At 39.9% G+C, this 27,974-nt stretch overlaps 1 protein-coding gene across 2 annotated transcripts; it reads left to right on the top strand.

Moving 5' to 3' along the window:
* The first annotated feature begins 178 nt into the window (after positions 1-178).
* ddx6 (DEAD (Asp-Glu-Ala-Asp) box helicase 6) lies at positions 179-21,158 on the top strand. Of its 2 annotated transcripts, none has more exons than XM_061877850.1 (15): positions 179-334; positions 3,805-3,871; positions 4,094-4,301; positions 4,405-4,468; positions 9,663-9,767; positions 9,848-9,977; positions 10,058-10,204; positions 10,295-10,389; positions 10,491-10,613; positions 12,366-12,494; positions 12,591-12,707; positions 13,633-13,696; positions 16,389-16,490; positions 16,564-16,743; positions 18,419-21,158. In XM_061877850.1, the coding sequence occupies exons 3-14, from the start codon at positions 4,102-4,104 to the stop codon at positions 16,737-16,739; spliced, it is 1,452 nt and encodes a 483-aa protein (XP_061733834.1). In that variant the 5' UTR covers positions 179-334; positions 3,805-3,871; positions 4,094-4,101; the 3' UTR covers positions 16,740-16,743; positions 18,419-21,158. The 2 variants fall into 2 exon arrangements, with proteins under 2 accessions (XP_061733834.1, XP_061733833.1); XM_061877849.1 differs by having other exon boundaries at positions 4,089-4,301.
* The last annotated feature ends 6,816 nt before the right edge of the window (positions 21,159-27,974 follow it).

The following is a 27,974-nucleotide window of genomic DNA, read 5'->3' as shown; positions in this document are numbered from 1 at the left end:
TGGTGATAACAACATCACCCACTTTTATAGTGTCTGATAATTGCGACGTTTTGTCCGATAATTGTGACTTTGTGTCTGATAATTGTGACTTTTTAACTGCTAATTGTGACCTTTTGTCTGATAATGGCGACTTTTACTGACGCAAACAGGACTTCCATCGGGAGAGGCGGTACGCGTGATTCCAAATGGAATCAGCTGATCGGCGGGCTGGGGGCGGGCTGAAAAAGGAGCGGCCGCCATCTTGGAGGCTCTGATGAGACGAAGAAGCCTCATTCGTGTGCTCGGCTACCATTTGCCACAGCTTGACAAACGACGAATACTTCGCTTATCTGAGGTAAAAATGTGACATACGAAGATATTTATTTCGTGTAAAGTCAGTCACCTGCCGCCTGGGTCGTCTGTGGGGATATTGGTGCCGTGGTGTTATAAAGCCTCTTTTCGCCATCGTTAGCTAGCCAGCTAGCGGACGAGCTAGTCCTGCTCGGTAACTCGCTAATATTTGCCAACTGTACTAATATTCGATAACTATACTAATATTTGGTGAATGTTTTGCTTTGTTGGGTGAAAGGTGTCACCTGTGAAAAACATAATGCCGAATAGTTTATTCGAGTCAACGACGACTCATTGCTGTCGGTAAATGTTCCTGTGCAAGCTAAGCTACGTCATTGGTTATTATTAAAAGGCTCGATGGTTGTTTGAAATTCTGATAGTTTTTACATGCCAAATTTCTGCCCTCAGTTTTTACACAAAGTGCCACATAGTGAAAAGTCAAACTATGCGTGGGGTCGATTTTGTTTAAACAAATGATAAACTATGTATGTATATTTAACCTTCCTCTTGTGTTAGCTTTCTGTTACCATCTCTTATTTTAATGGCTCAGTTTTGACCCATGTCTTAAATGAGCTGTAAAATACACTTAAAACAATTATCTATCATCGAATTAGTTTCTCATCTCTTGGTTACATTGCTAAGCTTCTTTATCCATGAAAATATTGGTTTAAATATTTTTGGTGTGGGCCATTGGGCCTTTTTCTGTCAGTACAACCCTCAATTTCAATTACAAAAATGGTCAAATGAACCTCAAGAGAATCGTATAAATAAATAAAAGGTTGTTGTGTTACCTGACTATCACTGAAGGGTATTAGAACACATCTCTTAAATAAAATTATTTTATTTTTTCATTTTAATAATTTTATACTGAATTGACCTAACGTGTCTGGACATTCCCGTCTATTTGTTTTTGTACTGGATTACAAGGTAAAAAGAGAATCCCCTAAAGCTCACATGATTGGTAGAGGAGCTGGCTTTCAGTGTGTTCAGTTTTGGCTCTAATTATTGCTTGATTATCTATTTTATTTTACCTCTAGGTCATATTTTACCTTTAGGCCATAATTTCAACCAGAGCATTTTATAATTTAGTGGGGGGAAAAAAGTTTTATTTTGTTTTAAGAGGTTTCTGACAGTCAAAAAGCCTTGATGCAAACAAATACATTTACTGTATGTGGTTCTTTTATGCATTTAAATAAAACGGGTCGGTGCTGACCCTAACACAAGACGAAGGTTAAGGACAACACTTTGTCAGCCCCGTGTTCTAGGTCAGTGGTCCCCAACTGTTTTTTTTTTCTTTTAAATTATATCAACATAAAAAACACAAGATACACTTACAATCAGTGCACTAGCCCAAAAAAACCCTCACTTTTTCATGACGGAAAAAAAACTACAAAAAAAAAAAATCCCTCTCCTTCTTTCCCACGGCTGGGCCGAGGGACAAATTATCAAGCGTTAACAGGTGTTTTACCGAAATCTGTTATCCATCGGCATTTGTAACTCCAGGGGGCGATGTTACATGGCGTTTGTTTGGTGGTTTAACAGCAAGGCCAAAGAGAACGCTTGCGTAAATGGAGTAAACCAGGGGTCTCAGACACGCGTTGGCCCGCGAGATGGTATTTTGCGGCCCCCCCTTAATATGAAAATTTAATGTTAGTGCGGCCCGCTAGTTTTATATGAATGGTGCTAGACAGCGTTGTGTTATTTGGGTTCTTTGCCCATTGCTCCCCTCCCCTCCCAGGGGGGGATCAAGGGTGATGGGTCAAATGCAGAGAATAATTTCGCCACCTCTAGTATGTGTGACAATCATTGGTACTTTACTTTAAATGGGTTTTTTTTAACACCATTGTTGGAATTTTCTAAATTAACGCATGAGTTAGTAGGGCTGGGCGATATGGCGTTTTTTTAATATCGCGATATTTTTAAGCCATATCGCGATCTAGAATATATTTCTCGGTATTTTGCCTTAGCCTTGAATGAATACTTGATACATATAATCACAGCAGGATGATGATTCTTTGTGTCTACATTAAAACATTCTTGTTCATACTGCATTAATATATGCTCATTTTAAACTTTCATGCAGAGAGGGAAATCACAACTAAGTCAATTTACCAAAACTTATTTATTAAAGTTATATCAGGTGACTTTTCAAATGATGCTACATATTAGCAGTAATGCTACTTTTGGTAGCAACACTTGTGCCCCACACTTGACAAATTACGGTTGTCTATTCGACATATTCCCACTTGACGCCGAACTACCGCCAGACGATGGACCCCGTGCTGTTTTTCTCTGGAATTAATTCTTCCCTCATTTGTTACCAGATTCGCATCTTCTTTTGCACCTTCGCAACACTCTGCTAGCATCACAGCTAACGTTAGCCACACTGCTACTTCTCTGCTGTGCGAGGGCGTATACGTATGTGACGTATGACGTGACAGTATGTGACGTGTGTAAGAACCTCCGCTTACACTCAGTGAGGAGGAGACAAAAGAGGGAGTGGGAAGAGCCTGTAGTGTAATGCCTGCAGCTAAAAACAACTGTGTGAAAACGTATACTCGAATATTACGATAGTCATTTTCTATATCGATATATCGCCCAGCCCTATGAGTTAGTGTTTTCATTATTTGACAAACTAAACTTAATAATTTTATTTTATTTTGAAAGATTCTAATATTTTTGATCCAGGTGTTTAAACTTTTTTTCACCAAGGGCCGCCGCATACTGAAAAGTCAGAGTATGCATTGACCATTTTATTTTTATTTTAAAAAAAAATAATGCTGCAAACAATGACATATTTTGGCAGACAAAACTGTCAGCTTTGTTATAGGTAGAGGTGGATATTTTGGGCACCCTACAATTCAATCAAAAATCCATTCTTGACACATATTTAATTCAGGTGTATTGATGCCATTTTGTTCTTTTCATTTCACTAAATAAGCATTTGTCACTTGTTACTTCTGAAAACAGTCAATTGAATAATTCCAATTACATTTATTAGATTAATGGACGTGTGGGGAAAAACTGGAACATTGATTATTGTTTGCTCGTTGATTTTACAATTGCCAGTGTCCAAATTGCGATCCATTTAAAGGTTTAGTATTTCCCCCACCTCTAGTTATGATTGTATTATTGGTGTGAACATTTTAGTTTTTTTGTATTGCATTCCAATTTTCTGATAATGTTTTCATACATTTTTACTGTTTTTTTCCCAAAATATGCTACAGGCCAACAAAACTGTCATTTTGGACACCCTTGCCGTATCCCTTTTGTCATCGTACACTTCCCCAGCCACTTATTTTGTGGTAGACTGTAACTCTTAGTGCATTTTGATTAAAACGTCATCAGAGGGTGCATTTGCGCTTGCTGCTAGAATCAAAAACATGGCTTTGGTCCTTTCGTAAACACAACAGCAACTAAGTTGATTTAATTTGTCAGCCTTAAGTTTTCTCTGACTTGTTGACTTCGTTTCAGGGTTGGTATTAATCCGACGGAGGACGCAGCGGCTCAGTGGAGCTAATCAAGATGGCCAACTGAACAAGTGAGCCCATACTTGACTCAACTCTAATCAATGCTCAAAACAGACACAGAAGAGACGCTTGATGTCCCACAAACGGCAATATTATACAGTTAGTCTTGGGGATAGATATTTGGACACTGGGTGTAAAGAAGAGAATAAGCCCCAAGGGGGGAATGACTATCTTTAAATTGTACATGGATTCACTCTTAGTTTAATTTGAAATTGGACTTGTTAAAAGCTCAGGAGAAAACATGAGAACTGCCAGGACAGAGAACCCAGTGATTCTGGGCTTGTCGAACCAGAATGGCCAGCTCCGGGGCTCGGTGAAGCCGGCAGGAGCGCCAGTTGGAGGAGGCGGCGGAGGCCCCCAACAACAGCCACTAAACCAGATAAAAGGCGCAATCAACAACGGCAACGCCCAGCCTGCCCCCACGACTAATGCTGTCATCAAGTGAGTCATGCCACCAGAAAATGGGAGTTCCACGTTCCGAGACATCTTTGTTGTCGCAAAGTTAGTTTTTGTGCGTTTCTCAAAAGCCTGTCATCTTTCACAGGCCCGGAGATGACTGGAAGAAAAATCTGAAACTTCCCCCAAAGGACATGAGGATGAAAACTTCGGTTTGTATATGATGGTCTTGTTTGAAACTTAACTGCCATAAGGGGGTGTAGAAATTACCCAACTATGCAGAAGAACCTTTTAAGATTGAAATCTAAATAAAGTCCGGGAATATTTCAAAGTGCAAAAATAAGTTAACTCTGGGTTTTCACGGGTAATTAAGTAATTCAATTGATTTTGCGAAAATTAAGGTCTTGAATGGCATTCAATGCGAAGCCAATTAAACTATTGATTAAATTGATAACTTAGCCGGTATCTAAATGTTTTTCTTCGTATCTGACTTTCAAACTGGATACAAGAGTTCTCACTTTGTGCATCGCACTCAGCACATCTGTTTGACGGAATTAAATGAGGGGTGGGGGGGAATTGTGTGCAGTTTTAACATTGAGAATCCATTTTATCTTTATTGTTTAGGATAATGAAGTTATTGACCTTCCAAATACAATGGTAAATACTACAGTCAAGACAAATTATTACTTTTGAAAGGGTTACTTGCATTATGATAGTGCTTAATTTGGCCACAGTTAATGTAAACTATTCAACATTATTTTGTTAAAAGCTGATACAGACTAGAGTATGCTTTCACTGTATAATGGTGATCAGCAATATGACAGTGGTGTTATATCTTAGTTTCATTAAAAAGCATGAGATTAGATTTTCTGTAACCCAGTAGTAGGAAGTAAAGGTTTACTGAGGAGACAACCCAGCAGTTGTCAAAACGGCAGTCACTTTAATGGTACATTTTGTTAAAAAACTGGAGGAGAAGGTGTTTGTTTTTTTCGCTTTCACTGGAGGGTAAAACCGGGATGTCTACAAATCAGAAATGAATTATTGTTTAAAAAGTTGACCAATCAGAGCAGAGCTCTGGTCCGAGTTGCTGTTGATGCAAGGTTAGAATTTGTCAAAGTCCCTTTGAGGGACAGGGGGTTGATGTAGCGTAAGGTTGAAGTGGCTAATTTTCCAGTCAAAGATTTTGTATTGTCTTTGCATTGACATTTGACAGTACCACTTTTGTTGCTCCACACCATTGCAGTAACTTCCCTTTCCGGTTTTATGATTGTGGTCACATTTCCTCTTTGTCAACAATGGCAGCCTGCTGTAACCTGACTCTCGCCAGATCCTTGTAGTTCGCTGAGCTCCACACAAGGATTTGGCCTCGAAGGCAATGCAAACTCCTTCAAGTTAGCAAAAAATAATGAGCCAGTCAGGATCGGCAGGCGAGATTTCATAGATGTGACGTAGCGCCAAAGCTAGTGTTTGATTTGAACAACAATGGCGGCACTCAGCAAGGAGTCGTGTGTTGACATTTTCTTGGCACAAACGACATCGATTGTCTGACATTGCTGCGTTGTTTCAGTAAAAGTTCTCTCACTTCGCTCTGTCATTATCCAATATGTCGGCTGTTTTGTTTTGGATTTCCCAGAGTCACTCATCGGCGTCACGGGTTGATTTCGATGTGAGTGTTTGAAGTAGCATGTCATTCAAGATAACAAGCAAGTGGTTTATCCAATCACATACAATGATTGTTTTACAAGGGCCCACCTTCTGCAATACATCTCCTATTGAGAAGTCCCAGATCCTTGTGTGGAGCTCAGCAAACAAGGATCTGGCGCACCACAAAAACACAATGCTAGTGGAGTGAAATATTTGGAGCAAAGTTCCTCAATATGGGGTCCCTGAAGGTATTTCAGGGGGTGTGAAATGTTATGTTTTTATATTCCCCACAATATTTTATTTGAATATACTTGTCTTTTAAATACACACTCATTGATCCAACACTCTCTAGTGAACAGAGCCATTAACAATAGATTTGCTCTAGAACAAGTTGCATCGCATGCGGCGGAAAGTTATGTACAAGTAGGGGTCCCCTTTATATCTCTATCAGTTTGGGGATCCACGGGCTGAAAAAACACTAAAGAACTGTGATTTAGATGCTCACTAAGCTGAACTCAAAGTATACAGAACTAGTGATAAGTACCGAATTTGGTGCTTTTGTAGGCACCAACCGAATTCTGTCGGTACTACCAGGTATCTATTCAGGTAAAATCAAAAGGTGTCATATTTGGAAACCTTTTAGTTTTGACATTACGTCCAGTTTCAGACTAAATACCGGCTCACATAAAAAGGTCAAGCTGCGCTCAAGCGGGATTCAGCCAAACTCCCTCTAAATCAGTGCTTCTCAAATATTTTCTGTTACGCCCCCCCCCCCCCCCCCCCAAAAAGGAAGAAGAAAGTAATAGTTAATCAATCAATGTTTACTTATATAGCCCTAAATCACTGTCTCAAAGGGCTGCACAATCCACTACGACATCCTCCATAAAAATATCATACCTCTGCATAACGTAACTTTATTAACATTAATAGAAACCACATACTGTTTTTTTTTCTTCTCCGTTCCCCACCGTGGTTACTGTGAAGCCAAGTGCTACACACGCTTCATATTCTTTTACGGCAAAAAAACATGTTCCCCAATGTCCCACACGCCCCAGTATTGCATTTTTCTACACTAATAAAGCAAGTATGATTGGTAGAAAACGCTCAAACATTAAGGCTCGACCCTTCCAAAATTCGCTAGCTTGATGCTAATTTACAGTGGATTTGTTCGACAGGCTGCTATTAGCATTAGCCATTTTACATGTTGATTTAAATACCTCCCAAATTTGGTAAGAACTAAAAAAGCTGGTAGGTAATATGCACAATACTTTCAGTATAAACCCTTTGTATGGCGCAACATAACACATTACACTTCCTGGAAAAAAACTACTTTTCCAGTTAGACAACATACAAACCCCGTTTCCGTATGAGTTGGGAAATTGCGTTAGATGTAAATATAAACGGAATACAATGATTTGCAAATCCTTTTCAATCCATATTCAATTGAATGCACTACAAAGACAATGTATTTGATGTTCAAACTCATAAACTTTATTTTTTTTTGCAAATAATAATTAACTTAGAATTTCATGGCTGCAACACGTGCCAAAGTAGTTGGGAAAGGGCATGTTCACCACTGTGTTACATCACATTTTCTTATAAAAACACTCAATAAACGTTTGGGAACTGAGGAAACTAATTGTTGAAGCTTTGAAAGTGGAATTCTTTCCCATTCTTGTTTTATGTAGAGCTTCAGTCGTTCAACAGTCCGGGGTCTCCGCTGTCGTATTTTACGCTTCATAATGCGCCACACATTTTCGATGGGAGACAGGTCTGGACTACAAGCGGGCCAGTAAAGTACCCGCACTCTCTTACTACGAAGCCATGCTGTTGTAACACGTGGCTTGGAATTGTTTTGTTGAAATAAGCAGGGGCGTCCATGATAAGATTGCTTAGACGACAACATATGTTGCTCCAAAACGTGTATGGACCATTCAGCATTAATGGTGCCTTCACAGATGTGTAAGTTACCCATGCCTAGGGCACTAATACACCCCCATACAATCACAGATGCTGGCTTTTGAACTTTGCGCCTATAACAATCCTGATTATTTTCCTCTTTGTTCCGGAGGGCACCAGGTCCACAGTTTCCAAATATAATTTGAAATGTGGACTCGTCAGACCACAGAACACTTTTCCACTTTGCATCAGTCCATCTTGGATGAGCTCGGGCCCAGCGAAGCCGGTGGCGTTCCTCAGTGTTGTTGATACATGGCTTTCGCTTTGCATAGAGTTTTAACTTGCACTTACAGATGTAGCGACCAACTGTAGTTACTGACAGTGGTTTTATGAAGTGTTCCTGATCCCATGTGGCGATATCCTTAACACACTGACGGTTTTTGATGCAGTACCAAATTAGGGATCAAAGGTCTGTAATATTATCGCTTACGTGCAGTGATTTCTCCAGATTCTCTGAACCTTTTGGTGATTTTACGGAGCGTAGATGGTAAAATCCCTAAATTCCTTGCAATAGCTCGTTGAGAAATGTTGTTCTAAAACAATTCGACAATTTGCTTACAAAGTGGTGACCTTCGCCCCATCTTTGTTTGTGAATTACTTAGCATTTCATGGAAACTGCTTTTATACCCAATCATGCCAGCCACCTGTTCCCAATTAGCCTGCACTACTTTGGGATGTTCTAAATAAGTGTTTGATGAGCATTCCTCAACTTTGTCAGTATTTATTGCCACCTTTCCCAAATTCTTTGTCACGTGTTGCTGGCATCAAATTCTAGAGTTAATGATTTGCACACAAAAAAAAAAGTTTATCAGTTTTAACCTCAAATATGTTGTCTTAGTAGCATATTCAACTGAATATGGGTTGAAAATAATTTGAAAATCATTGTATTCCATTTATATTTACATATAACACAATTTCCCAACTCATATGGAAACGAGGTTTGTACGATAGATAACATACAGTACTGCCGTCTAATGTCTTGGAAGTACAATTGCACTATGAATGAGACTCAAATGGCACAAGTAAACAATATATACTGGACAGCACAGTTATCATAATCAGCTACTTTTTAAAGGTTCCAATTTTTTTTTATTATCATGGTATTCAACACAGTGAAGACTTGTAACAATATTGATTTTCACTTAGCAGGATCTGGTACCATATCGGTTCAAATGTAAACGATACCCATCCCTCGTTACATACAGGCCGGTTTGCTCCACCTCTGGACTTTAAAAGACAGAAGCTTGTGTAATTGTGTATCCTCAAACTCCAGTAGTATTTTAGGGCATTGTTTATTACAGTGGCCTATATTCAATGTTAAATTAGCCCAATGCTTCTCAAATATTTTCTGTTACACCCCCCCTTGTCCCAACACACACACACACTCCACCATCACTAAAAATAATATATTTTGTCTATAAATTTGTCATGACAATACCTCTGCATAACCTTGTAAGATTATCAAAAATAAAAGAAACTCACCAGTCTTTCCTCGTCCCCTGCCGTGGTTACAGTGAAGCCAAGTGCGACATAAAGCCCGTCATATTCTGGTACAGCCACAAAAAGCATGTTCCCCAAGGTTATGAGCCCCCCCTGACATTACACCATCCACTGTTTTAGAGACTGAACTAGCATAACATGTACTGTATGAGTTAGCATTCAATCATGCAATGAAATGGATGATATACCACTAGCATTATTCTGCTCTGATTGAATCAGTTCTTTGTGAATTTAATGACTCTACTTTCTGGATAATTGCTGAGATGTGCTGGGCTAACAGTCATTTTTGTCGTTGCTCCACAGGATGTGACGGCAACTAAAGGAAACGAGTTTGAAGATTATTGCCTAAAGAGGGAGCTGCTCATGGGCATCTTTGAGATGGGCTGGGAAAAGCCGTCTCCAATCCAGGTGTGTTCCCTCCTCCCAACATGCTACCTCCTGATTGTGCGTGTCCCCAACCCAAATTGAGCCATAACTGCTGCTCGTAGGAGGAAAGCATTCCCATCGCCTTGTCTGGGAGGGATATCTTGGCCAGAGCCAAGAATGGCACAGGGAAGAGTGGAGCCTACCTCATTCCCCTACTTGAACGGATCGACCTAAAGAGAGACTGCATACAAGGTGAGCAACAGGAAGGCAATACATGATGTGAACATTTCAAACCATGGCTCTTGTTTAACTGATCCCCTACCCTCTCGCAGCGTTGGTGGTAGTCCCCACCAGGGAATTGGCTTTACAAGTCAGCCAAATATCCATCCAGGTCAGCAAACACATGGGAGGAGTGAAGGTGATGGCGACCACCGGTGGAACCAACCTACGAGACGACATTATGAGACTGGATGAAACAGGTGAAAAACACCTCATGCTGGGAATTCTCAAATACTTAACTGCTGCTTTTTACTCAATTTGATGCATGCTAAAACTGTTGTATTTCTCAGTGCATGTGGTCATCGCCACCCCAGGGAGGATTTTAGACCTCATCAAAAAAGGAGTGGCCAAAGTCAGTCAAGTGCAAATGATTGTTTTAGATGAGGTGAGAAGGTGGTTGTACATTTATTTGGACTTAAATAATAATAATAATAATAATTATAATTTTATCTAATGTTATAAATGTACCTTTTTGCTTCTATACAGGCTGACAAACTGTTGTCTCAGGACTTTGTTGCCATGATGGAAGAGATTCTGGGCTTCCTTTCCAAACAAAGACAGATCTTGCTTTACTCTGCTACCTTCCCCCTTAGTGTGCAGAAGTTTATGGTAGGTTTTCATATAGGGCTGGACCATACATAGATCTTTTATCTCAATTTGGGCTTGTCACGATTATAAAATTTGGGGATAAAATGATTATTGGGCTGATTATTGCAAATTTCTGAGCTTAACTGTGAAACGGATGAGTGAGCATTTGAGTGAACTCAAAGCTTGGGGTGTCATCATTGTTGCTACTTTTTGACACAAAGCTCGTATGTCTAACGAATAACATTACACTCAAAGGCATTTCCGCGTTACAGTTAACACTGACAGAAACATAGAATAGGCCGTTTTAAACGGACTCGTCTGTAAATGCAGAAATGTGAGTGATACCGCTCATTCATCCCGAAACAGGTAATAAACTAAGCAATGTGGAGACTGACACTTGAAACAGTGACTAAACTGCAAAGCTAAAGCTAGAAAGCACAATCCATACACAAACATCTCATTTGTTTGTGTTGTTGTGAACGACCTCTTCGATGTGATATCAATGTACGAACAGGACAGCAGTCCCAACTTGAGAGGATTTTTTTTGTTCCCCCTACTTCACAATAAAGGCGCTGTGCCTTTATTCTGTAGACTGGATGTGCGCAACATCCAGTCTGACTGCAAAAGTTTCAAAAAGTACCTAATGTAAGCTTAACAGACTTGGAGCACTTATTGCAGCATGGCGTAGTGGGTAGAGCGGCCGTGCCAGAAACCTGAGGGTTGCAGGTTCGCTTCCCACCTATTGACATCCAAATCGCTGCCGTTGTGTCCTTGGCCAGGACACTTCACCCTTGCCCCCGGTGCCGCTCACACTGGTGAATGAAAGATGAATGAATGATTGGTGGTGGTCGGAGGGGCCGTAGGCGCGAACTGGCAGCCAGGCTTACGTCAGTCTACCCCAGGGCAGCTGTGGCTACAGATGTAGCTTACTACCACCAGGTGTGAATGAATGATGGGTTCCCACTTCTCTGTGAGCGCTTTGAGTATCTAACAATAGAAAAGCGCGATACAAATCTAATCCATTATTGACATATTTACAAAATTATTATGCTTTGACTTGGTAAAATTTGTCTGAAGATGTATGGCACCGATAAATTAGAATGTTTGCATTTAACAAAAAGCACGCAATATGGTGGTAAAATAAATGTAAAAAGTATAAAGAATTAGAAAAAATTAAAGCAGGAAATTAGATCTTTATTCTTTGTTAAAAATATACATCTGTTTTTTTTAATACTATAGTTGAAGGTCAATTTTGGTGGTACCATAATTACTCATTTTATTTGTGATTTCAATATCAAAATGAGGGCTGCACGTTGGAAAAAGGGTTTAGTGCATCTGCCTCACAATTCAAAGGTCCTGAGTAGTCCAGAGTTCAATCCCGGGCTCGGGATCTTTCTGTGTGGAGTTTGCATGTTCTCCCCGTGACTGTGTGGGTTTCCTCCGCGTACTCCGGCTTCCTCTCACCTCCAAAGACATGCAACTGGGGATAGGTTGATTGGCAACAGTAAGTTGGCCCTAGTGTGTGAGTGTGACTGTTGTCTGTCTGTGTTGGCCCTGCGATGAGGTGGCGACTGGTCCAGGGTGTAATTGCCTTCCGCCCGAATGCAGCTGAGCTAGGCTCCAGCACCCCCCGTGACCCCAAAAGGGACAAGCGGCAGAAAATGTATGGATGGAATATCAAAATTATTATTTTTAAACATACCTGTCCAGCACTGTTGGCATTTCTCAGAGGAAAAAAAGTTGTAATAGTGTTTTTCTGATCATTTCCTGTAGAATTCACATCTTCAGAAGCCCTATGAGATCAACCTCATGGAGGAGCTAACGCTGAAGGGTGTGACTCAGTATTACGCTTATGTCACTGAAAGGCAAAAAGTCCATTGCCTCAACACCTTGTTCTCAAGGGTAAGCTTTGCTGTGATGTCTTTTTTCCCCACAGCCCTTTTCTGGTTTAAAGCGTTTTGAAAACATTTATTACAATTGTCCACTTTGTTTTTGTAGCTTCAGATCAACCAGTCTATCATCTTCTGCAACTCTTCTCAAAGAGTGGAGCTCCTCGCAAAGAAGATTTCCCAGCTTGGTTATTCATGTTTCTACATTCATGCAAAGATGAGACAGGTGTGCACCGTTGTCTGTCGGCATGTTGCTTGTACGCTAAGTGTCCGACGTGATGGCCGTATGCAATTTTCCACCCGTACATTGTTTTTATATTGGCCTTTGGCCTATTTTACAGCTGTTTTAATTTGGATATATTGTTACACAAATTTTTTTCACCTTTTAACACAGTTTTGTCCAGATAGCTTGGTGTACAATGGTTTTAATTTTATTGTACAAAGTAACTTTTTCACTTCCGATACGATACCGATATTTCAGCCTTAATCCCAGTATTGATTTTATATCTGCAGAAACCATCCATATTTTATTTTGTTGGAAAATGTTAGAAAAGGCTTGATCAAGTCAAATTAGTCAGACAAAACAATGGTGTCTTTTAAATTAGTGATCTTATTTTTTTCCAATGATATCTAGTAGCCGCAATAAGTAAAGGTATGCTCATGACGCTGTAAATTGAATGTTGCTGACACATTCTTTTAACTGCAATTTTTTGATACTTGTTTATTTGGATAAATGAGCTGTTTTTGACTAATTGTTAATAATGGATACTTACTATAACTGTTTTGTAGCTGCTTGCTCCTACCAGCATATAGCCTAGCATGTTTACCTTTTTGTAAATTACTTATGTAAAATGGAAGAAATTGTGTTTTTATCAGGACATTTAGATGTTAACTGGCTGTCCAGCTTTGCATAACTTAGGACTGCTTGTATTAGAGCTTATATCGGCAATTTTAAACAGAAACCTGTATAATTACATGTATTTTTCTGATATCGGTTTGGGGCGCCTCGAGTACTAAATGTATAAAGTACTAGCATCCTAATTTTTTCAACATGCAGTATGAAGGTTTTAATCGTGGATTGGCTATGTAAAAGTTGTTGGCTTGTTGTTTTTTAGGTTTTGAGTGAAATTTCTTCCTTTTTTGCTCTTCAGGAACATCGCAACCGTGTGTTCCATGACTTCCGTAATGGTCTCTGTCGAAATCTTGTCTGCACTGGTAAGGTTTTTCTTGGACACTTGGCGGTGGTTTATTTGTGTAATTGTTTTTTTAGTGTTCTTCCCCGCACAGTTAACAGGCCTGAGCATGCTAGTGTGTTGTAATTGGAAAGTAAAAATGTTATTTTGCAAACGCCTGCTTAGGGATGATGTTCGAAAACCAATTCTCCCGATGCTTTGATAAGAAAAGAAGATTCCATGGATTCGATTCCCTTTTTGAGAACCGGTTCCCGTTATCGAAGCCACTATACCGTATTTTCGCGACCATAAGGCGCACTCTATTAAAATGCGCCGTGTCAGTTACAGGTGCTATTTCTGTATTTAACGCATAAGGCGCAGCGTGTTTTGGGCTGCAGGTATGGTTAAACATACGCCAGCTTAAAACATACACTAGCATGCATGGATGCTGTTTTAAAAAGGCAGCAGGAGCAAAGCTGAGTTCGGTTGTACTTTTATAGAAGTAATTATCAATGCACTCACATTATTTTTTGATCAATCCTCATCCACAAATCCATTAAAGTCCTCATCTTCTGTGTCCGAAAAGAACAGATGGGAAAGTTCTCCATCAAACACGCCAGATTCCCTCTCATTTTCCAAGTCAGTGTCGTTGTCCATTAGCATAACAAGCTAGCACAACAGTAAAAGCCGACTTCTTTTGCCCCACTGCGTATTGATTCGCTACCGTGCTAGTCTCCTTCTCCAATGTGCTTCACCGGGATGTCGAAAGTGAGCGGTTCCATGTTGATGTGTTTGTCTGCAATTTTCTTATTTACAACGCACGTACAAATCAAATCAACTTTATTTATATAGCACGTTTAACATTTACCACAGGAGTAGCCAAAGTGCTGTACAATGGGCAGGTTAAAAATGAGAACAGAGCCAACGCAACAAACAGAACATGATACTAAATACAATAAATTAAACATTTAAACAGGTTCACAGCAGGTGTATAATGAGGAGCCATTGCAGGATGGATATCACTCAGCGTTAAAAGCCAAGGAATAAAAGTATGTTTTTAAGAGAGATTTAAAAACAGGAAGAGAGGAGGCTTGTCTAACACTCAAAGGTAGGTCGTTCCAGAGCTTGGGAGCAGCAGCGGCGAAAGCTCTGTCCCCTCTAAGCTTCAGCCTTGTGTCAGGGACCGTCAGTAGCAGCTGATCTTAGGGTTCGGGTGGAGCCGTAAGGCTGAAGGAGGTCGGAGAGACATGTTAGCGCGAGGTTGTTTAGACATTTAAAAACAAATAGGTTAAAATTTCGGTAACGCACAGGGAGCCAGTGAAGGGGCGCTAATATAGGGGTGATGTGCTCACATCTGCGGGGCTGTGTTAGTAGACGAGCAGCAGAGTTCTGCACGAGCTGCAGGCGGGCGAGGTAGGCCTGGCTAATGCCTACATACAGGGCATTGCAGTAGTCTAAACGATTCGAGATAAAAGCGTGGATTAATTTCTCGGGCTAATGTCCTGATAGAAGCAGTTTCACTTTCGCTATTTGGTGTAATTGACGCTGCTGATTTTGTTTTTCGAATTTAAAATCTGAGTCGAACTTTACCCCCAGGTTTGTGACACAGTCGCTGAGATACGGGGTCAGAATGCCGAGGTCAATGTTGGGGGAGGGACAGCGACTTGGACCGAACAACATAACTTCTGTTTTGTCTTCATTTAGGCTCAGGAAGTTAGCTGAAAGCCAGGCTTTGATGTCGTGCAGGCAGTCAATGAGACGTTGAACCGTGTTATTTTGTGCCATGGGAAAATAGATCTGGCAATCATCGGCATAAAAATGAAATGCAATACTATACTTCCTAAAAATAGAACCAAGGGAGAGAATTTTAAGCGCAAATAAGATTGGGGCAAGGATAGAGCCCTGGGGGTCCCTATGTGGTATAGGAGCTGTGGAAGACATAAAACTGTCTATTTTTACACAAACTCCTGTCGGTTAGGTACGACCGGAACCAGTTGAGGGCGGCGCCCTTATTACCCACACAGTTCTCAAGACGAGTGATTAAGGTGGCGTGGTCGACGGTGTCAAACGCAGCAGACAGATCTAAAAGCACTAGGACAACATATTTATCAGAATCAGTTGACAGGAGGATATCATTTAAAACTTTTAGAAGCGCTGATTCTGTGCTGTGGAGGGCTTTAACACCGGACTGGAACAACTCAGTGATACCATTATCCTCTAAGAAGGGCAACAACTGACTGTAGACAAGCTTCTCTAATATTTTGGAAATGTATGGAAGATAGGTCTCAGAGCAGAGAGGGGTCAAGGCTTGGTTTTTTTAAGTAGATGTCGTACCACTGCATGTTTAAACTCTACTGGAACTATTCCAGAAGAGAGGCTACTATATGCTCACTGGGGGTGTCTTTAGCGTCCTCTCTCACCTGAAACCTTCACCCGCATGCTGTCCTCAGTCACGTCAGCTTTTCCTCCATATAAACGTGCCGGCCCAATCACACAACAACCTATCTGGATTCGATAAGCGATTCAATAAGGAATCTGTTCGATAAGAGGATTTGATAATGACATCGATAATTTCTTAATGAACATCATCCCTATGCCTGCTTCCATGTTGATAAATCATCCCTTGCTCCAATCTTACTGCATAGTTGTCATGATTTCCAACAAAGTACTTGGTCAAAATTTGGCTTAGTTTGCTGTAGTTCAGATGTGAATGAATAACTGTGCTGTTCTTTCAGATCTTTTTACAAGAGGAATAGACATTCAAGCTGTGAATGTCGTAATCAATTTTGACTTCCCAAAGCTAGGAGAGACTTATCTTCATCGCATTGGCAGATCTGGTAAGATCTCCTTTTTGTCCTACATCCAGCAGTCTTAACGTATTAAACCCCTTTTCAAACCACTCCCATCCAGGCCGCTTTGGACACTTGGGACTGGCCATCAACCTGATCACTTATGACGACCGCTTCAACCTGAAAGGAATCGAAGAGCAGCTGGGGACAGAGATCAAGCCTATCCCCGGAATCATCGACAAGAGCTTGTATGTGGCGGAGTACCACAGCGAGAGCGGCGAAGAAGTGAAGCCATGAGCCCGTGAGTAGACTCTACTACAAAGTTGTCCAAGTCCACCACCATGGGAATACATTTTGTGCATTAAAGATGCTCCAAAGCAGTCAAATATAGTTTAATATATACTATCTGGAAAAAACATCTAAGATTACCCAATATTGTTAGAAATAATTTTTTTTTTTAGAATGTGCTGTCGGGCCGATAAAATTTTGGGTGGGAAAAAAAAAATGGTCTGGGAACTCTTTAGACCCCCTGCACTACTTGAAAGGGCTCAGAAGGGCATGTGATTTTGCAATGCATTGTGGGGCCGCGGTAACCTTTTTGTTTTGGCCAAAGTTCGCAAGGCTGTACTGTGTACCTGCGGTAATGTGAGTAAAAAAATTATTAAAATGGATCATACAAAATAAAGAAATCAAAGGACCTTACGGAGACAAACTGTACACTATTCCAAAGGCTCACACACTTGAAAAAATAACTCAAATAGGTTGAATTGATCCATAGGAACACGTCCATTGGACAAGAGATTTGAGCACTCTGCCGTTATTGTCGAAGCCAAACCTGTTTACTAGGATCGATCCTTTCTTAGCCTTTTGACTTGGTGGTATCAGTCTTTTTTTTTTTTTTTTTTTTTCAACCACAACTGTACTAAATCAACAGATATAATATATGCATAATATGCCAGGATTTTTTTTTTAATTTGGTGCTCAAGCACCAGCCCTACATTAAACCAATCAATCAATGTTTATTTATATAGCCCTAAATCACAAATGTCTCAAAGGACTGCACAAACCACTACGACTACGACATCCTCAGAAAAACCCACATAAGGGCAAGGAAAACTCACACCCAGTGGAACGTCGGTGACAATGACTATGAGAACCTTGGAGAGGACCACAAATGTGGGCACCCCCCAGGGGACCGAAAGCAATGGATGCCGAGCGGGTCTAACATGATACTGTGAAAGTTCAATCCATAGTGGATCCAACACAGCCGCGAGAGTTCCGTTCAAAGCGGATCAAAGACAGCAGCAAGAGTCCCGTCCACAAAAACCATCCCAAGCGGAGTCGGATCAGCAGCGTAGAGATGTCCCCAACCGATACACAGGTGAACGGTCCATCCTGGGTCCCGACTCTGGATAGCCAGTACTTCATCCATGGCCATCGGACCGGACCTCCTCCCTTGTGGAGAGGGGGACAGAGGAGAAAAAGAAAAGAAGCGGCAGATCAACTGGTCTAAAAAGGTTTATTTAAAGGCTAGAGTATACAAATGAGTTTTAAGGTGAGACTTAAATACTTCTACTGAGGTAGCATCTCGAACGGTTACCGGGAGGGCATTCCAGAGTACCGGAGCCCGAACGGAAAACGCTCTATATAGCCTGCAGACTTTTTTTGGGGGCTTTAGGAATCACTAATAAACCGGAGTCCTTTGAACACAGATTTCTTGCCGGGGCATATGGTACAATACAATCGGCAAGATAGGATGGAGCTAGACCGTGTAGTATTTTATACGCAAGTAGTAAAACCTTGAATTCACATCTTAAGTGCACAGGAAAAAAAAGAAAAAGTTGCCCACCCCCTTTCTCTTCCTTCTGCAATGTTGGTCGCTTGTACACAGTATACTTTATCTCTTCAGATAGATATAGATCGATCGATCTCACACAGCTAAATGTAATCGACTTGTTTTTTTTGTCCTTTGACAGATCAGTCCATCCTCCATACCCCCTTTGGACCCCACACTTCCCCTTCATGACTTGGATTTTCCTTTTTTTTTTATGTACAGAGTCTGTCCATCTTATTTTTTGAATGCTGCCATCAGGAATGTGAATTTTGTTGGATGCACGTTGGAAGAACTCATTTGCCTCGTCGTCGTAGGGCTCAATGCTGCACCGCCTGCACTGAAGACGGCCCCTTTTCTCCCTTCCCTGCGAGGAAAGTAGTACGGGACCAAGTGGACAATGCATCGGTGCATACAGAGGTGGCGAAAGCACCACTAACATGAAGCCAGCACCCACGGGCCCCCTAAAATGACCCTCCTCCATCCATCACTTTGTTTAGGAACCAGTTTGTATCAAGTGCCTTAAGAAGCAGTCCAACATGTTGTGAAGTGATAACCCTCATCATTCAGCTCTTTTGTTCCGCCTTCAGAAGATTTTGCTGTGCTCTTAAGTTTAAACCACAAAGGTGACCATAACCCGTTTCATTTGTCATCAGGAGGGGGGAGGGGTTCTGTCTGCGCTCGCGTCTGGCTAACTCTGCAGAACAAACTTGGATTTTTATCCATGGACAGATGCTGGATTTAGTTTTTCCAAGAAGGAAGCCAGACTCTACGTTTATTTTTCTCTTATCCTGTTGCTTGTGCTTCTAGAAGAGCCCGACACTTTCCTCTCGTCTTCAGCTGCAACACAACAGACAATGTGCAGCCAACAAACAACCACATTGAGTCCTGAGGATTCCTCATCCGCTGCAGTTCAGTTTGCAGGACTTTGCTTTATTCTTTTTTTTTTTTTCCCTTTTCACCTTCCTATGTGGCGGCCAAACTTAACTCAGCTGTGCAAAATGGAGGCTGCCTTGCCCCTCCCCCCCCCTCCCCCCATGTAAATACCTTCATTTTAAGATTGTTTTAAACAAGTTCAGAAGGCTGGCGACAACTGAACACACCCCACATGTTGGCACTGGAGACTTTTCATTACTGCCTATTGGTTGTGAGGTTATTTATCATTTTAGAAATAGTCTAAAAACAGTGCCCCTCCTGCATGAACTGTTCTTGAGGCCAAGTTCAGCAGACAAATTGGAGGCATGCAAACTGTCCTAAATGAAAGTTGCACTTAGACATGATGCTTTAAATTGATTCTCCTGCTGCCAGCCAAGCTTTTTAGTCATGAATTCTTTTGTCACCAGCCTCGACTTGTGGACTTGACTGGAACCTGCCTCGGCTCTCTGGTCAACGTTGCTGTGGAAAGAAAAATTAGATTCTATCATGTCCTACTTGCTGCAGTGCAGCGCCATTGGCAGATTTCGTTTTTTGTTTTGTTTGTCCCCCTTGGGGAGGCGCAACCAGCTGTTACACGAAGCTATAGTCAACACCTTAGAAATACTTGTAAGGACTGCAATTTAATTCAGTCCCCTTTGAATAAGGACAGGATGGAGAAGGTCGTGAAAGTGAACCATCTGACCTAAAATGTAGCAGGAAGTCTCTGCTCACTAGCCAACGGGACGATCAAAACAACCTGGAGAAGGTTGGTCAGCACTTAACACACAGAGCGGTTGACTTCTGGCAATAACACTGTTTTAGTTATTTTTTTGTAATTGCAACACCCAAGACAGACGTGCAAGTTGGTGTAGAAGATCCTGAACCAGAAGGGGAATGTCAGTGAAAGGATTCCTTAATGAGTTGGACTGCAAACATGGCCGCCTCAGCTTATTTCGTTTACCTTTTTGTTTTTTATGTGGGGTTTGGCTTATACGTCCTAACAAAAACCTTATTTTGCACAAAGGCTCTCTGCTGTTGCAGCTGGGAGTTTTTTTGGAGAGTTTGGTTCCCTCTTGTGGCGAGATGCTCTTTGGCTGTTTCTAACACGTGACAAGACTTAAAGCGCTTAAAAAAAATGTCCACTTCCTTGTCGGGTTAGAACAGCGATCCTTGCTCTCAAGTCTCATGCTGGCCCCTGACTTGTTTATCATCCAATTTGGCTTGTTTGGCATGGAGGGAGGGAGGGAGGGTGGGATTATTGTTAAAAAAACGTTCCAAAGAAAGGTGAGCGAGAGCAGGGATCAAGCTTTGCAGACACTCGGCAGCCGTCTGCGTCCTGGTGGTCGGTTGGCGGTATTACAGTGTCTTGTTTCAATGCTGGAGGATAGTGATGGCGTTGTGACAGGATGTCACCGCCGGCCGGTTACCAGGTTGAGAACCTTAAAGACTGAGATGATAGCATCTTGCCAGGAATATTTAATTGGATGTTTTGAAACAAAATTGCCTCGTTCTTTAAGGTCATTTTAAATTGTGGGGAGGGTTTAATTCGTTGACTTGCTGCCCTGATGCACACCAATCGTCCTGGACTGTGGCAACAAACCAAGAACTTATTTTCTTGCCAATTCGACCCCGACGTCACTTCCTGTCCAAAAGGATGCTGCATCAGTACGAGTTGGGGGTTCACCTCATCTCATTGTCATGGAGATGGGTTTAATGTGTTAGGGTACAAATTAGAATTTTTTTTTTGCCCCAAAAAAATGTTTCCTATGGGAGAACTCTCCAAAATTGACGTGGTTAAAGCCCAACAAGTGGTTTGCTCTTTTTTATTTAATGGAAATTTGGTCGTTATTTAATTGGCAGACTTTTCAGTGGAGCTAATTTTACTAGAGTTCAGTTTATTTAAAAAAAAAGTTACAAATATTGGGCTAAAAAATTGAAAGTTTCGTTAAAAATAAAGCTCACTGAATTTATTTGGTCTCATTGTTTTTTTTCTTTGTCAGATGTACTTTCATGAATGTGTTTAGTAACTTGTGGTTCAGGATGCCTACTCTACACTTTCAGGTTGTTGGAAGCCTTGTCGACGCTCTCAGGTATTTCCTACGCCCGTCACTTAGCATGTTGCCTTTGTTCTTCCCTGCTAACAAAATGTGCTTTGGTTGCTTGCAGACCAACTTGACCTTGCCTGTCTGCCCAGGAAGATTCCAAAGACTCTCCTCAGGTTGGGAGCATTTTTCAGATTTGTGTTCATGTAGTTAAGTCATCCAATTTATTTAAAAAAATAAATAAAAATTTAACAGTAAACTGATAACCGTGCTGCCCATTAATTACACGGGGCAGTCTACCTTATTTTTTTCAAAGGGCTGTTTCAATACTAAAAAAAAAAAAAAATTTTACAAAATAATCGAATATTTGGACATGGAATTTTTTTTTTGCTGAGATTATGATGTGTAAACTCTGAACACCGACATAGTGATAAGATTTAAAAATATAAAATCATTTATTGAGTGCTTTCAATTGAAGTAGCTGTTTCCAGTCTTGAAGATACAGCTTAAAACTTTTTTTTTTCTTTTTTTCCAATGGTGTAATCAAGTTCAGAGGTTAAGACCCAAATGTGAGTTTAATTTTTAAATGTAAAAATTGTACGGAAATCATGGCCCTGGTTTTGATGTCACTGCCGAAACACAAGTTAGAATCTTGGCTGGTTGTAGATTTTATCAGGAAGTAACATTACTGTCCCTTGTGGCTGCATGAAAGTAGTATATTTATAAAGCGCTTTTCTTTAGTGACTCAAAGCACTTTACATAGTGAAACCCATTATCTAAATTGCATATAAACCAGTGTAGGTGGCACTGGGAAAGTAGGTAAAGTGTCTTGCCCAAGGACACAATCTGGGATCAAACCTGGAACTCAAGTTGCTGGCGTGGCTGCTCCACCAACTGAGCCACCCTAATCCCATATTTTTCAAATAAATGTGTTCTAAAATCTGAAAATCACTATCTTTAAAAATTGTCACTACTGAACACATATTCTCAATTAAAACTGTTCCAGCTTTTTGCAAAATATTTTCATCAGAGTACAACTCCTCAAATATGTGCTTTCTAGCATTTAGTTGTGTGCAAGATTAGCTAGAACTGTCACAAAGTTTAATGCAGTTAATAGTACTTTATTACACTTTTCAGTGATGCTTTAGGTTGTGATCAATAATGTCGAGTGTTTTTGCTTTGCATACTAGACACACGGGTTATTTTCAACTGATTATTTTTCTCCAAAAAAATTAAGGATTTTCATAACTACAAAACATGTTATGAGTTATATAAGCAATGTGGTTGAGGGAATATGATTCAACATTGCAAATAAAATGGGGGTCGCTACCGAAACACTTCAATGTTTACCAAAAAGTATATTGAGTTATGAATTTTAACATACAGTAATTAATCAGTATCATATTTTAATTGATAACTCTAACTGTGATCAGTTTCAAACATTTTAGAAAGAGACTTCACATTAATTTTAAAAATTAAAGTGTTAAATTTTTAAGGATTTTATTGTGAAAACTTTTTTTTTAAAGAATCTTTACACATGAGGGAAGTAAATTTAACCGGTTAACATATGTTACCCCTAATTTAATTCTAAGTTTCAGCAGTGACACATTTGAAGAGAGAAAAAACGTTCCCAAACATTCTGAAAATTAAAGATAAAAGTTGATTTCTTTTTCTCGGACTTCAGATATTATACAAACCCCGTTTCCATATGAGTTGGGAAATTGTTTTAGATGTAAATATAAAAGGAATACAATGATTTGCAAATCTTTTTCAACCCATATTGAATTGAATGCACTACAAAGGCAAGATGTTCAAACTCGTAAACTTAATTTTTTTTTGCAAATAATTAACTTAGAATTTCATGGCGGCAATATGTGCCAAGGTAGTTAGGAAAGGGCATGTTCACCACTGTTACATCACCTTTTCTTTTAACAACACTCAAACGTTTGGGAATTGAGGAAACTAATTGTTGAAGCTTTGAAAGTGGAATTCTTTCCCAATCTTGTTTTATGTAGAGCTTCAGTCTTTCAACAGTCCGGGGTCGCCGCTGTCGTATTTTACGCTTCATAATGCGCCACACATTTTTGATGGGAGACAGGTCTGGACTGTAGCTGGGCCAGGAAAGTACCCGCACTCTTTTTTTACGAAGCCACGCTGTTGTAACGTGCTGAATGTAGCTTGGCATTGTCTTGCTGAAATAAGCAGCATATGTTGTTCCAAAACCTGTATGTACCTTTTAGAATTAACCGTGCCTTCACAGATGTCTAAGTTACCCATGCCTTGGGCACTAATGCATCCCTATACCATCACAGAGGCTGGCTTTTGAACTTTGCGTCAATAAGTCTGGATGGTTTGCGTCCCCTTTGGTCCGGATGACACGATGTCGAATACTTCCCCCAAAAATTTGAAATGTGGGCTCATCAGACCACAGAACACTTTTCCACTTTGCATCAGTCCTTCTTAGATGATCTCGGGCCCAGAGAAGCCGTCGGCGTTTCTGGATGTTGTTGATAAATGGCTTTTGCTTTGCATAGTAGAGCTTTAACTTGCATTTACAGATGTAGTGACCAACTGTATTTAGTGACAGTGCTTTTCTGAAGTGTTCCTGAGCCCATGTGGTGATTGTCTGTTTTTGATACAGTGCCGTCTGAGGGATCGACGGTCATTCAGTGCTGGTTTCCCGCCATGCCACTTGCGTGGAGCGATTTCTCCAGATTCTCTGAACCTTCTGATATTATGGACCGTAGATGTTGAAATCCCTAAATTTCTTGCAATTGCACTTTGAGAAACTTTGTTCTTAAACTGTTTGACTTTGCTCACGCAGTTTTGGACAAATGGGTGTACCTGGCCCCATCCTTTCTTGTGAAAGACTGAGCATTTTTTGGAAAGCTGTTTTTATACCCAATCATGGCACCCAACTGTTCCCAATTAGCCTACACACCTGTGGGATGTTCCCAATAAGTGTTTGATGAGCATTCCTAAACTTTATCATTACTATTGCCACCTTTCCCAACTTCTTTGTCACTTGTTGCTGGCATCAAATTCTAAAGTTAATGATTTGCAAAAACAAAAAATGTTTATCAGTTTGAACATCAAATATGTTGTCTTTGTAGCATATTCAACTGAATATGGGTATGAAATGATTTGCAAATCATTATATTATGTTTATATTTACATGCAGCACAATTTCCCAACTCATATGGAAACGGGGTTTGTTCTTTAAATGGAGTGACAAGCCTTTGTTTTGGGAATACAATTTAGAAAATGTGTAAATATCTCCATCAATTTGAACCATTTTGGTAGAATGGTTCTTCATTTTTTTTATTTTGCATTTCAGAGTCTGATTTGCAAATGTACATTTATTTCAGTTTGTAAAGTGAGTTAGCGGGTTGGACCATGCATTTTGTCCTGCAGAGGATGTCAGACATTACCAGACCTGAGGTGAGTGTTTTGTCAAACTACTCACACGTCCAAATATTTCAACATTGCATAAAACATTTGTGCCAACACGTTTTGCTTGAACAATGTTGTTCCATTGCCCAGGTTTGATGAGCAACAAGTTTTGCACAAGTGACAATCGTGTTTTTTATTTCATTTGTTCTTTAAACTGCAACAGCATAATTATAAATTTGAATAGCTTTTTTTTCCATTGAACAAATGAAATTCACAGTTTTCACTCACAGAATCAACAATGTCTCATCAATGCATTCAAATGTACTCGTCAGACCCAAATGTTTAGCAAGCATTGACTGCCTTTTTGGAATGTGTCCAAATGTTAAAAGATAATTCTCCAAAATGATTTGTGCATCGTCAAAGAATTGACCCATTTTCAAAAGGAGGTAAGTCAGCCATCTTGTTGACTAACAAGTTCCTGTCTGTTAAAAAATGTGAAATCATTTAAGGTCAAACACTATTGGCTAATTTGTGACAGTAAAAGGTATGGATGTGTTATGGGGAATTTTCAGAATGAAGCTGAAATATAACTTTTATGTGTGAACTCCGTTTTAAAGTCTAAATGTTTTAAATGTCCATTTTTTTAATGTTTCACTACCGTTTGCTCAACTTGTTTTCTAATGAAAAGTAACATTCTAAACAGGTCACTTTTTTACATTTTTACCGAAAAAGGCATGGATGATACCAAGGCTAAGCAATTTATCATTTTTATGAGTGTGAGAAGCCAAAGTTGAAATCTGATTATTGGGGAGGGGGACCATCAATGGGCTGTGCAACAAGCATGCCAATTCCTGAAACTGAGTGGAAAGAATAACAGTTTACTGGCAGTTTGGGATCTCATCGTGGTTGCTACTTTTTCTTTGATCCAATGTTGGTATGCCTAATCACAAAACTCGGGCATTTTCATGTAAATGCAACCGCGGACAGAATTGGCCAATATAAAAACAGAATCTGCTGTTTAACACATTGAAATCAGTGATTAAAAAGCTGTCATTGTGAGAAGAAACATTTGTCAAGGAAAGTGTGTCCGGTACTGCTCAGTCATCTTGAAACACGTCCCGAACTAAATGAGGAGATGACCACTTGATACAGCGACTAAACTACAAGCAAGAACATTACATACACCCACAACACATCTCATCTGCTTGTGTTGTTGTGAACGACATCGTCGCTGTAAGTTCAATGTACAAAGGAATGCGTTTGCAGTTGACTTTTTTTTTTGTTTTTTTTCCCCCACCAACACCCTCAAGTTGATCTTTTCTTATTTTTAGAGTGTGATTTTTGTAAATGGAGAAAAAAAAATACCTATTGACTCTACTTTCCTGTGAGTCTTCTAGGATCCTTGTTGCAACTAACCTCTTTAACTGCTGGCAGTGGTCTTGGTGTCATGATATCAACGGTGTAATGAAGAGGATCTTTATATTCTAAACTAAGCAGGACATTCCTTGATTCGCAAGGTGTGGTATAAAGTTTATGTGTGAGAATAATCACAAAATGTGTGTGTACAAAATCACTGCATGTCCTGTACATAAAGTGCGGCTGGTTAATGTATATCAGCACATTTGCAATATTTTTGAAAAGGTGCAATTAATATATGGTTAAGATTGAGAAAATGATGTGCACTCAAGTACTGGTAGTTACATTTAAAAATTACCATTCTGACAATACAACTACATTTGTGTCACAATATTTTAATTTTTAAAATAATAATGCAAGTAGGTGACAGTGATTAATCAAAATTAAAAAACATGAGAAATCTGATTTTAAAAAATTAATGGTTTGACAGCACCAGGTGAAAGTAGTGAAACAGTTGGACGTTCACAAAGTTAGACGGTCAAATTTTAAGTTCTTGTGATAAAGTCTGTGCATTTGAGCCTCATTTCGAAATGTCACATCCATAACCTGTAGTGAGCATTACTCTTATGCCTTCCATAAAAGCTAATCAATAATCCATATCTGTGATGAACTGGAGTAAAACTCAAGAACATCACCTTGCAAGATATCTCAGAATGCATTGCCGCTCCTGGTTGAGCAATGAATATATTCTTGGCTCTCTAGCTCTGTAAAATGCCTTCAACCTTTGGGCTGTCCTCAAATACAGGGTGACCAACAAGACCACAAAATACAGATCATTTTTTAATTTTCTTTTTCAAGGCATACAAGTAGACTTTGTGCATGGAATTTTGGAACAATCGTCATCCGCCAACCCAATTAGGACATTTTGTGATCTATTTCTCCAACTAATCACACACGGTAGTGCGATACATTTTGAAATAGTTTGTCATCAAACTCCTTCAGAAAGCAGATTTCTTGAGAGGGTTCAGAGAGTTTGTGCCAAATCATAGTTCTGAACTTGGAGTACTGGTAATTGTCAATTATGGACAATATGCAGGGCTTCCCCCAAATATACTTGTGGGGTTGTGGACATGACTCATCATTTGCATAACCTGTGCTGATGCATACTTTCTTTTAAGACAAAACCCAAAATAAATATGTCTAAACAAATCTGTTAGTATTGACATATTTTTTCTTATATTGTTTTGCTCTTTTTCAATGAGAATTAAATTTTCTGGAGACTTCTCAAATCCTTTTCGTGACTATTAAAAAGGACAAACAAATATAGCATCTATTTCTGGTGTTGTTGAATACTGTACTTGTGATTAGAGACTTTTGTTTGTTGTGACGAAAACTTGCAGCAAGCCTCTGTGAGCCTTTCCTCTTGTCGCACATTTTGTAGATGGCTGTCCGCGAGTACGTTTGGAATATATTCAAGTACGTCCACATGGAAGACACGTTGCCTATGCTAAAAGCAGTCCTGTGCGTATTGCTGACATCACAACATCCGGTCTGACCAGTTCAGGTAATCAGTCTTTTTTGGAAGCCAAAATTTCAGTGCATCACTCATCAATAGTGCGCATTTAATAGGAAGTATGTATGTATATGTAAATATCATTTCATACTGTAACGACTTGTTTGTTGGTGTGTTTCCAATGCTCATTGTTCCCATGATCGTGAACACACCATGCCTAAAAGGGGATTGGTGTAGAATGAGACTGTTGTAATTGGGCTGATTCTTAGCATAAGTTAAAAGTTAAGTTCTTCGCACTTTGCGACTTCTGGACGCAAAAATAAAACATTTTTAAATTTGTCTTCACATGAAAAATTTTACTGTATTTTCCAGATTATAGAGTGCACCGTTATATAAACTGCACCTGCTAAATTTTAGAAGAAAATATTTTTCGATATCCCTACGGATTATAAATCTCAGATTATGTTGTGAAATTAGTTATT

Source organism: Nerophis ophidion, linkage group LG18 (assembly GCF_033978795.1).
Source record: "Nerophis ophidion isolate RoL-2023_Sa linkage group LG18, RoL_Noph_v1.0, whole genome shotgun sequence".
NCBI classification, from domain to species: Eukaryota; Metazoa; Chordata; class Actinopteri; order Syngnathiformes; family Syngnathidae; genus Nerophis; species Nerophis ophidion.
The sequence above is the reverse complement of the archived record's forward strand: the minus strand, read 5'-3'. Positions and strand labels throughout refer to the sequence as shown.

Excerpts from the sequence above, each read along its gene's own strand:
- ddx6 (XM_061877850.1), top strand. The coding sequence starts at position 4,102 with ATGAGAACTGCCAGGACAGAGAACCCAGTGATTCTGGGCTTGTCGAAC. Across the intron at positions 4,302-4,404 it reads ACGACTAATGCTGTCATCAA|GCCCGGAGATGACTGGAAGA; the intron begins GTGAGTCATGCC and ends CATCTTTCACAG. Across the intron at positions 10,205-10,294 it reads TATGAGACTGGATGAAACAG|TGCATGTGGTCATCGCCACC; the intron begins GTGAAAAACACC and ends TGTATTTCTCAG.